The sequence below is a fragment of the Ursus arctos genome, unplaced genomic scaffold (genome assembly GCF_023065955.2).
Source record: "Ursus arctos isolate Adak ecotype North America unplaced genomic scaffold, UrsArc2.0 scaffold_5, whole genome shotgun sequence".
Lineage (NCBI taxonomy): Eukaryota > Metazoa > Chordata > Mammalia > Carnivora > Ursidae > Ursus > Ursus arctos.
Genome location: NW_026623067.1, coordinates 27,658,697 through 27,669,697, shown reverse-complemented (window position 1 = coordinate 27,669,697; position 11,001 = coordinate 27,658,697). Strand labels below are relative to the sequence as shown.

Here is an 11,001-nt window from a genome sequence, read left to right as displayed (position 1 = left end):
AACTTAGTCCTGATAACTGTCCTTTTGGAGGAGCTCCTCAAAGAAGAGCCCTCACTTCAGTCCTAGTTAAAGTACTTGAAGATTCATCTTCTCCATAGTTGAGCAGTTTTTTTCAAAACTTAAAGAGTTTTGAAGATCTTTCTGTCAGATAGAAAAGCTGTCTTTTCAACATAGCTCAGGCTTTGCCAATGTTCTCATCTAGAATGTTTCCTAGCACCCATTCCCATCCCCCTCTGACACCTGTCATCCTTCACAATTGCTCCAAGACATACATACTTTTTAAAAAAATATTCAGCCATAGCTCCTCCATACATTTTTTTGGAGGATGGGAGAAGGGATTTCAAGGGTTGTATTTTTTTTTCTTTATTCTCGACTTTCTGCACTTCCTTCCCACTGCCCTTTATCAGTTTTATCTGTTATGTTTTTGAGGATAAGCTTCTGTTAAATGTCAAGCACTGAAAGCTAGAGCACCTTAGGACACCTTCTTGGTTTAACTGGGAAGCTGATGAACTTATTTCCCTGCCCACAGTCACAATGCCCTTTGGTGCTGTTGTGAGAGAAGCACATGATGGGGAAAACTGGACTGTCTTTGAATTGGTTGGGTCCAAGTTCTGTTTTACACTGAATTGTCAGTGACATTTATAGCATATCCCCACCATTTTAACAGGTAAAATGGAGTTGAAGGGTACTAAGAGCCCAAATACCAAAACATACATCAAAGGCAGGGACTCGCCTGCCTAGAGGAACAATTGAAGAGCAGGAGCGAATGATGTTTAATAATACAACATCGGATGATTATATACACATGAGGACATCAGTACCAAATCAGGCAACAGTGTTGATTAGAATGAGTGCCCTTTATTTTTGTCCAGGGATAATTTTTCCTGATAAATCTAAGCCTTTTCTTTAATATGAAATATGTATCTATCATTCATAAGAAAGAAGTTCATGTTATGTAAATAAAAGAGAAATGGCAGAGAAATATTTTGGCTCTAGCCTTATGACATTGGTGGAAATAAAAATGATTTATTGTGAGAAACCTAACCAAATAACTTATTTCTCACTTTCTTCCCACTGCTAAATCATTTGCATTTTATTAAGTGGTTTAAAAAAAAGACTTAAAGGCCACAAATCTCTTTTTCGCTTGGGTCTTCTTATTTCTGCCATCGTATTCACACAGTAAATGTGTCTGCCCAAAGCACTTCTCTTTTTTCTGTTCTTTCTAAATAATTTCCAAAGACTAGGTAAGGAATTATTAGCAGATTCACTGGAGACTCTAGCTTTCTCTGTATATATTTACTACAGTCACTAATTTTGCTTGTCATTCATGTTTTCAACAGGCTATTTTAAATATATAATAAATAGCAGTAATAATAAAGATCCTCTGATATTTCAGACTGAAGAAACAAAAAATTTCTTTTACTTTTTTTGTTTGAGCTCTGTGAGTCTGTGAAAGTTAACATTTTTACAGCAAGCACTGTGGTTTAGATTGTGTTTCCAGTGACATAACTAGTTAAATGTAAACCAGATGTGCTTTGAAGTTTATTTCCAGGAATGTACAGTGAACTGTTTCAATTCCTGGTTCCATGACATTTGTAACATAAAAACATTGTATTTAAAGAAAAATTAAACAGTTGATATTTGTAGCTGTCATTGCATGTGTTTATAGTTTTGGAGTTCATAACTGCTTAATTTAGTATAGGAATTTGGAAATATATGATACTGACATTTTGTTTTTGGGGAGCTTCTTACAAATGAAATTAATAGGTGAATTATATATAGTTTGTCCTCAGATTAGTTATCTCCTCCTTTTATTTTTCTTTTTTTGGCTGATTCCCTTTTTACATTGTGTTTTTACTAAAAGAATTCCAGTACTCTGGAATAGATGTTTTCTTTCCAAATCTGTGCTGTATTTATAAAACCTGCTCTTGTATTTTTCCTTTAAGAGGATTTCTTGGTACAAACAACCTGAAGAAAAAAAAAAGATGCATTCGTATTTCCTCTATTTCTGCTTCAAGAATTAAATTAGTACCTGTGTACTTCTTTAGTAATTTTGAAGTAGCAAAGTATATACCTGTTTCCCACATTGATTTTTAAATATGCATTTCAAGTCCACAGACTTGCCAATCAGTAGTGAGCCCTGCCTTTTCAAGACCAGTTTGGTTTCTATTTGACTTGAGATGTTCAGGAGTAAGCATGACAGCGTTTTAGTTATTTTCATTTTTTCCTCAGTATAGTGTTTGTTATTTAATTCAAAGAGGTGTTTAGAAAAAAGTGCCATGGTGAGCTCAGAAACCTTGTGTTCAACAGTAACAAAATGTCTTGAGGGATGCTGACCTGCTTCCCATAGTTAACCAAGTACAGAAAGAAATCTGTGCATCCCTTCTTTCAATGGAGTGGTTGAATTTATACTGAGAGTCAGTTTTGGATATTGTTTCTATTACTTTGAGTGAAGCCTGTATTTATTTTTAATTAACTCCTGTTAAACTAATTGTGTTGGCTTGAGATTTGCTTTAGTTACCACTTGAGAACATGGGCGTGCTCTGTTTACTTCTGACCCTCAATAGCAATTGTTTAGATTATGTGGTCTAATTTGATTAAGGACTCAAAGCAGCTTAATGATAGTAAAGGTCTGTTTTAAGCGATTAACAGTTTTTTCTCCTTTTTTATTTTACCACAGTCAGTTGTGCTTTAACAGACTCTCCCCACCATGTGTCTAAACGTGAACAGGCTGAAGAGAGAGGCAGGTAGAGGGGCCTGGCAGAGAATGCTCTAGTCAGTATTAAAGCTTCATCCCTTATTTCCTGACTTGTACCCAGGAGTTTGGAGTGAAAGCCAGCCTTGTGATATATCGTCTCTAATACAGGCTTTTTCTTTCTTCTAAAACCTCCCAGAGCCACAGATGACAGGAACAGTCAACCTTTGTCTGTGCGCAGCGTATTGTACCTGGGAATATATATGTTGCTTTCCATGCAGTTAGAATTCATATTTCCCACAGGGCAATTATATCTTATTGTGGGGGAAATCAATCCAATTTATGTAAAGTTGTAGTGAAATAGTGACGAGTAACATACTAACCCCTTTCGCAATATTGAGCTGATTCCTGTAGTCCTACTGAGCCCCTAGTCGTGTCTGTGTGTACCCACGCTGTAAAATTCATGTCTCCATTCCCCATTCACTTTATGCCTCATAGATCCATATTAAAATTGCAAGAGCCAAGTTTACCAGACATTCTGGCATAGCACGGCTTGTTGGAATAATATTTTCCAGAAACACATGGCAGTTCTAACAGAATCTTTTCCTTCTGGATTGTAGATATAAATGAATGTGAAAGCAACCCATGTGTCAATGGGGCCTGCAGGAACAACCTCGGATCTTTCAATTGTGAATGTTCTCCTGGCAGCAAACTCAGCTCAACAGGATTGATCTGTATTGGTAAGATTCCTGCATATCGCTGGTGTATCAGTTTCACTGCCAACCTAAGTGGAGACCGCAAGTCTTACCGTGGATGAAAACAGAACATGATCACAGGAAGCTAGTAATTAGGAGTTACTTTAGTTGTTTGCTCTCATTATCGAGATAGGAGTAAAACATGAAAGCATAAATGGGCAGGCTCTTGAATTTTGTTAGCTTCTAAGAAGTGTTCCTTTCATATGAGTGCATGTGTCATGCTGTAAGTTATGAGCATTTGCATACCACACACACACTTATGTTGACTACCCTGAGAATGCCTTAAGTACCAATACATTCAAATCCCTCCTGCATACTTTTCATATGCAAGCTTCAGAACAAAAATGTGATAGAGTTTGGACTCGTTAACGGGACAAGAATTTGAGGATTTTAAACTTTAAACAAATAGAAGGAATTTATTATTTTTTCCTTTCACCCATCAATCATAAATGTGTAGGGCCGAAGGAGGAAAAGAGAACTTTCTTGCTTTTGGAACTCCCTAAGGAGAAAGATTCCAGAGCTTCCAAACTGACATCTTTTTATATGTCTCAAAACATTGAAAGTCAGGTTGTGATAATGATGGTAGGACATGTATAAGATAGTCTGATCTGTCACTGTAAGAAGCAATTGAGCACATGCAAGGGGAAGAACTGGACCAGTCACTTGTCCTGCCTCTCGTGTCTGTGGCTCCGTTAGCTGGGCATACGACATTTCATACGATTAGCTGGTATCCACCTTTAAAGTAAACTCAATCTGTGTTTCCAAATAGGAAGGTATTTTAGTTTTGCACAGTGCCAGATAAATTGGCAATTTTTGTTTGTTATCCAGCCAATATGAATTTTCAGTTTCATGTTTGCCAAAGACAGTAGCATTTTTTGGTATAATGTCTGCTGCTAACAATGTTTAGCTGGATGATAGAGGACCAGTTTGTTATGTGAAGAGAAATGACCAGGTACAAACTTGACAATGAAAACCTGCGATTTGAAAATGCCAGCTCTTCATCTCTCAGTGAGGTGCAGCTGGTGAAATTCGAGCCTTGCTCAGCTCTCCATATTAGGAAATAGACTGCCGTCTGCCTGGGGCCTTTTTTTCTTATAGAATTCCATTGGGGGAAGGGCAGAGGTTGGATCAGGTGAGGCAGAAATATTTTTGCTAGGCTGCAGTTGCCAAATGAGTTAGAGTCATTTTACTGTGCAAAGGAAATGAACTCAGCATTAATTAATGTCAGTTGTCAATTAATGTCAATTAATGTGCTAGAAAATTAAACCTATATGCCACTTGGGCATCAAAGGTATCTTAGTTTTTGCTTCATCCTAAAGACTCTTATTATTTTGGCCTTTTACCTTGTATTTATTAATGAAAAAAGAACAAAGGCTTTTTACTCCCAAGTCATTATATTGGGCAACTAAACACTGCCGTATTTTTCTCAGCGTTGTGTTATGAGTTTTTATTCGTTGTGATCAAATTTGAATATCCCAGCCTAGAGCTGCTCAGAAAGAAATTAATATTTTAAAATTTTAGACGTCATATCTTTTTTTCATTGAAAACAGAATTCTAGCTTTAAAAAGGAAGTAGATCATACAACATGCACAGGAAAAAACTACAAAATTTTTTAATAGGACTGACAGTGGCTCTAATTGGTGATCAGCCTGCAAACTGCTCTTTCCTAGGAGCCAAGTGTCTATGTTAAGAACTGAATAAAAATTCCCCAGTGTGATTACTAATTTAAAATTAAGTTAGAGCATATAGGAACTAGATACACACTTAGCATGTTTAGAGATTTAGAATATATTGTGCAAACTCCCTAAGTATAAATTAAACTTAAACTGTTGTGTAAATTGCTGGCAAAGACTATTCTGGTTGAAAATTATTAAATATAATAGAATAATATATTTGATTAATCTTTCCTGCATGACATTGCTCAACATCGATGGCTCCCTGTAATCCAGACCAATATTCCTCACCTTTGGCTTGGGTCTGCATGCTGTTCTCCGATTCCATGGATATGACAAGGACAGTAGCCTCCATGGTGTCAATACAGTGGCCTTCCTTCTTTCTTATCTTCACTGTTAGCAGTGCTGTTCGCTCACTGCTTCTCAAGAAGTTTTCCATTTCTGGTCTTTTCTTCTCCTTTCACTTTTCTGGCCGCTTTTCTCTGTCTCCTTTGTTATGTCTTCCATATCCTCCTGCCTTCCAGCTTGAAGTGCCTCCCTGGTCAGCCCTGAACCTCTTGGCTTTTCTGTCTACAGTCCCACATAGATGGCCTCTACATTGACCCTCAGATGTATCTGTCATTCCTCAACCTCCCCCGATTCCGGACTTGTATTTCCAACTGTCTGGTCACTGTCTCCATTTGGATGTCCAACGGATACTTCAAATTTAGCATGACTAAAACACAGTTGCTACCTTTTGGCTTGAACCTGTGTCTCCCAGAATCGTTTCTGTCTTGGCAAATGGAAATTCCATTTTTCCAATCAGCAGTCCCCAAATCCTTAGAGTCATCTTTGATGCCCTTTTTTTCAAACACCACATTGAATCCATCAGCAATTCCTATTTATTGTATTTGACATTTGTGCATATTCTAATCGCTTCTCACCACCACTACCCCCCCAATCCAAACTCCCAATATGTCTCTTCTTGATTATTACTGTAGCCTCTGACTTATCTTTGTTTTCTCAATATGTGCCACCCTACAGTCTTCACTCAGAGCTCACATTGTAAGTGAGGACTTCTCCGACTACCCTAGATAATGGAAGTCTTTTTCCAATGTTTACCCTCAAGACTGCTTAGCCAGCTTTATTCTTTTCAGAGTTCTTAACCAGCCCCCGACCACACAGCTACATAACTACAGCTGGTGTGTGTGTGTGTGTGTGTGTGTGTGTGTGTGTGTGTCTGTACACACACAGGAAAAACAGAGTGAGAGAGATGAATATGTATGTATGTGCATGTGTATCACTGCATTTTGTACCATGTATGCATTGATACCATACCAGCCGGAAGTAGCATGACGTTACAAAGTGGAGGCTCTGAAATCAGACTGTGACTTGGACTTGTGATGGGGACACTGGACTAGCTGGGTGGCCTTGGGTAAACTAGTTGGCCTCCATGGGCCTCCATTTTCTCATCTGCAAATTATCCATACCTTAGAAACTGTTTTAACAAGTAAGTAAACAAACATGTGAAAAGCCTATAAAAAGCCTGTAATTTGAGACCTGGCACAAATGGTCTGATGAGAACATCTTTCTCATTTGCACCCTGTTTTCACCCAAACTGAATCTCAAAGCAGAAGAAAGTGTAGTGAGCCTCCAAGTCTTCTCCACGGCTTGGCCCCATCCTTTGTTGTGTCCAGTCAGGGATGCAGTTGGCTTGTTCTGGCCTCTGACCCCAAGGCCTCGGGCTGCAGGGGGCTTCCTCTTACCTGCTTGTGTCCAGTAAGGAATCAGAAACTATAGCCTCTTCGTTCCTGGCCCTGCCAATTTCATTGTAGTTCTCTTTCTCTGTTTCCCATTATGCATTGTTTTTACTGCTGAATTTGGCAGTGAAACTTCACCCATATTATGAAATGAATTTTAAGGTAAATACTATAGGAATATACTTTTTCTTCATTGTTCTCCAAGGCTGTGACCACAGTATGCTGTGAAGTTTTTGTCGAACTGTCATACACACCACCTGCATTGCACTCACCTGAGTTTGTCACATGCGGGCTCCTGGGCTGCGCTCCTGGGCTGCACACCTGCGCACTCATGAACCTGCATTGTAACAGGAGCCTTGGTAATGTTATGCACCCCGAACTGGGAGCCACAGTACTGCAAGGGGAACTCTGGGTATGATTTCTTTGACCCGACTTGTACTGGCCCTGTTCACTTGGACCGCATTCCTTGTGACCGTTCCAAAATCCGCTCTGCAGCGATCACCGAAGGAGGATCCTCATTTACGTGTGATGTGGAGACAGACAAAAATGGAAGAGTAGTTAGCGCTAGGTGGTTGGCTACACATCCTTTTTATACTGGCTCTCCTACTTCTTCACATAGTTGACCGGAAGCATGGAGTCCTTTTTGAACTAGAGACAAAGTTATACATCTCGTATGTATAAGCAAACACCTGACAGAAAATCCATCATGCCCTAGCCCTGGTGTGCCTTAGTGGTGGTTTTATAGGTGATGTTTCTTTTCTTTATCTTGTCGATTTTTTGGTAAATTATTCATCAAATAATTATGTTCAGTTAGAGAAATACTGGTTTCCCTGTAATAGGATATAATTGTGTGTGGTATATTGGCAGGGGAGTGCAAGAAAAGGAAATTATTGAAGGAATTTGATTTGGTAAAATCTTGAAGTATCAAAACATTTATCATAAACGATCAATCTTATTTGTGTTTTTCACACAAGTAATGGTTTATCATGGTCATGCACTGAGTTTGTAAATACCAGCATGAAATCTTAGGCAACAGTGGCACTCATAGAATATCAGTAGAGATCATCGTATTAGTTGTCATATCCTATGAGATGTACATGGTATAATTATTTGATTTATGTGTATGTAATATACTGTATTTAAAATACACATACACATAAATATGCTCAAAGAATATACATTAAAACATTTTTAAAATAATGCTTTTGTTAATTGCTGTAGGAATTGCCTTTGTCATGTATGAGTGAATTGTATTATCTTCAGAGATGAGAGCTCCCCATCCCTTCCTGTTCCTTTTCAGACAGCCTGAAAGGGACGTGTTGGCTCAACATCCAGGACAACCGCTGTGAGGTGAACATCAATGGAGCCACTCTGAAATCTGAATGCTGCGCCACACTCGGAGCTGCCTGGGGAAGCCCCTGTGAACGGTGTGAACTAGGTAGGGGCCTGCCCAAGAGCTCCTTCTGGGCTTCTCACTGGAAAGCTGTTCCTTCAGCTAGGCGGGCACCTGTTTCCCTGTATATTTCCATAAGATCATTACCCTCCCTAAAATGTCTTCTCTGTTGAAATTTATTCACTTGTTGAAATATGTATTTGGTTTATCCTTTTACTGTAAGCAGACCTTCTCAGCATTTTAGACAGGAAAGGGAATTTCTGGAATTTAGCTACTGGGTGACTTTCAATATCCTCATGTCCTTGTTTCCATGTGTCCAAATAGAATGTGATGTCTCTTTCCTTTAAACCTTCTTACTTGCTTACATGTAATTCAGCTGACATCGTGAGAGCAAAAATGAATTGTTGGAAAACTGAGAATCTCAGTATGGGTCAACACTGACGGGCGTTAGTACAGTGTGTCATGTGCCATCCTGAATTGAATGGAGGGCACCTGGAGTCCTTGGGCTCTAAGATGCCAGCTTGTAGTTTCTGTTCAGTTCAACTTAGATTCCATTATACTGTTTCTTGAGCTTAAAAGAGTTAATTTTCTTTTATAATGAAGTAAAAATGTATCTCGTTGTTGTCACAGATACAGCTTGCCCAAGAGGGTTTGCCAGGATTAAAGGTGTTTCTTGTGAAGGTGAGTGTATACTTGGATGATACTGTAAGTCTTTAGAGCAGCAGGTAAAATGAACATCCACTTTGGAGGTATTTATCATTTTTATTTTTTTTTTTATTTATTTTTTTATTAATAATGATTTTTTATTATATTATGTTAGTCACCATACAGTACATCCCCGGTTTTCGATGTAAGGCTCGATGATTCATTAGTTGTGTATAACACCCAGTGCACCATGCAATATGTGCCCTCCTTACTACCCATCACCGGTCTATCCCATTCCCCCACCCCCCTCCCCTCTGTAGCCCTCAGTTTGTTTCTCATAGTCCATAGTCTCTCATGTTTCATTCCCCCGGAGGTATTTATCATTTTTAAAAGCCTTGAAATTGCAGTAAAAATACTCAATGTAATAAAAAATACTTTAGAGTAATATTCTCAGAAAACAGCTTAGAGTTCCCCATTTCTCCTTTTTTATGCTCTTGGGTAGTTTTTCATGGGGACATCATTAGGCATAAAGGCACAAAACAGCTGGAAAAGGAGCGTGTCTGGGCTTTTTTATGGATGGGCAAGGCTGTGGTCATTTTCACAGCTGGTACCTGGGAAACCCGGTGGTTGCCTTGTGGAATATTTCTGTTCAACTAAAGTAATAATCCACATTGTATTACAGATTGAATATGCTATATGGGAAGACTACACCTGGTTTTTCTATTTCTGACATCTTTATCCCTCTGCTCACTGTATTTCCCTGCAGACGTTAATGAGTGTGAGGTATTTCCTGGCGTTTGTCCAAATGGACGCTGCGTTAATAGCAAAGGATCTTTTCATTGTGAGTGCCCCGAAGGCCTTACATTGGATGGAACTGGCCGTGTGTGTTTGGGTAAGATTCATGTCTTTATGTATTTTATGCATGAAATCAAAAATGGATTTTTCTTATTTCTTGGGCATTGAACACTTCAAAATCATTGGTCTATAGCTGGAAAACTGGGTTTACATGAAATATTTGGTGGGGAGAAATCACTAGAGGAAATTTTTAAAGTGAATGGGTTTAAGTGACATGGATTCTGTATAATATAGAAAGTTGGTACTGCTCAAAAACTCTCTCAAAAGTTAGTTTCTGTAATCAGATATTTTAGGCAGTTTCAGTCTTTCACACCAATCAGTGGAATAAGAGAACTATGTATATTTTGATCATAAAAGAAAATTGAAGACTAGTGTTTGGAGTCAACATTTATCAGTTCATAGCAGCTATACTCTTAGATAAGACAGTGGGGAAGGTCATAGGCGAGGTTATTGTTGTTTCTCTTTAAAAACATTGCTCGATCCTAGTCCTTCCTTTACTACCTTAGAGTTTAAATTTTCTTAATGCTTTATTTTGTAAAGATCTAAAATGAGGAAGCTCTTTCTTTCAACATCATTAGTATAGAAATGCCTTAAGAGGTGCCTGGCTTTCTTACCTCTTGAAGCATGTGACTTGATCTCAAGGTCATGAGTTGAGCCCCACTGTGGGCATAGAGATTACTTAAAATACCTACATAAAAATAAAAGCAGAAATGCTTAGTTGACTTTATCATTTTCAGGGTCATGCTTAACTGAATCTGAGTTTCATGATTGAAAAAGAAACTTTTCTTAATTCTATATTTTATCTAAATAATGTTTTATTTATTTAAGGGATTCTTTTCTAATATGCTATGGAATAGTAAGTTTTAGTTTGTAAAATAACTTTATATAGGTTGGTATTTGAAATTTGAGCTTGTAGACAAAGCATGAGTAATGACAGTGTTATATTCAAAGATCTTTAAGGTATTTAAATGTATTGGTGATTTTTATTTTATTTTTTAAAAAATCTTTTGTTCATTTATTAGACAGCAAGCACAAGCAGGGGGAAGGGCAGAAGGAGAGGGAGAAGCAGGCTCCCAGGTGAGCAGGGAGCCCCACGTGGGGCTCGATCCCAGGGCCTTGGGATCATGACCAGAGCCGAAGGCAGACGCTTAACCAACTGAGCCATCCAGGCTCCCCACATGTATCGGTGATTTTTAAAATTGCTAGTACAAAATATTTGCAACACCGTACAGAGTCATTATAATTA

At 38.4% G+C, this 11,001-nt stretch overlaps 1 protein-coding gene across 1 annotated transcript in view; it reads left to right on the top strand.

The window, feature by feature from the left end:
• The window catches only part of FBN2 (fibrillin 2), a 239,399-nt gene that overhangs the window by 150,149 nt on the left and 78,249 nt on the right, over positions 1-11,001 (top strand). Inside the window, exons 20-23 of the mRNA XM_026507878.4 lie at positions 3,316-3,435; positions 8,163-8,300; positions 8,886-8,936; positions 9,667-9,792. Of these exons, the coding sequence (XP_026363663.2) occupies positions 3,316-3,435; positions 8,163-8,300; positions 8,886-8,936; positions 9,667-9,792 (435 nt within the window). The remainder of the gene's footprint in view (positions 1-3,315; positions 3,436-8,162; positions 8,301-8,885; positions 8,937-9,666; positions 9,793-11,001) is intronic.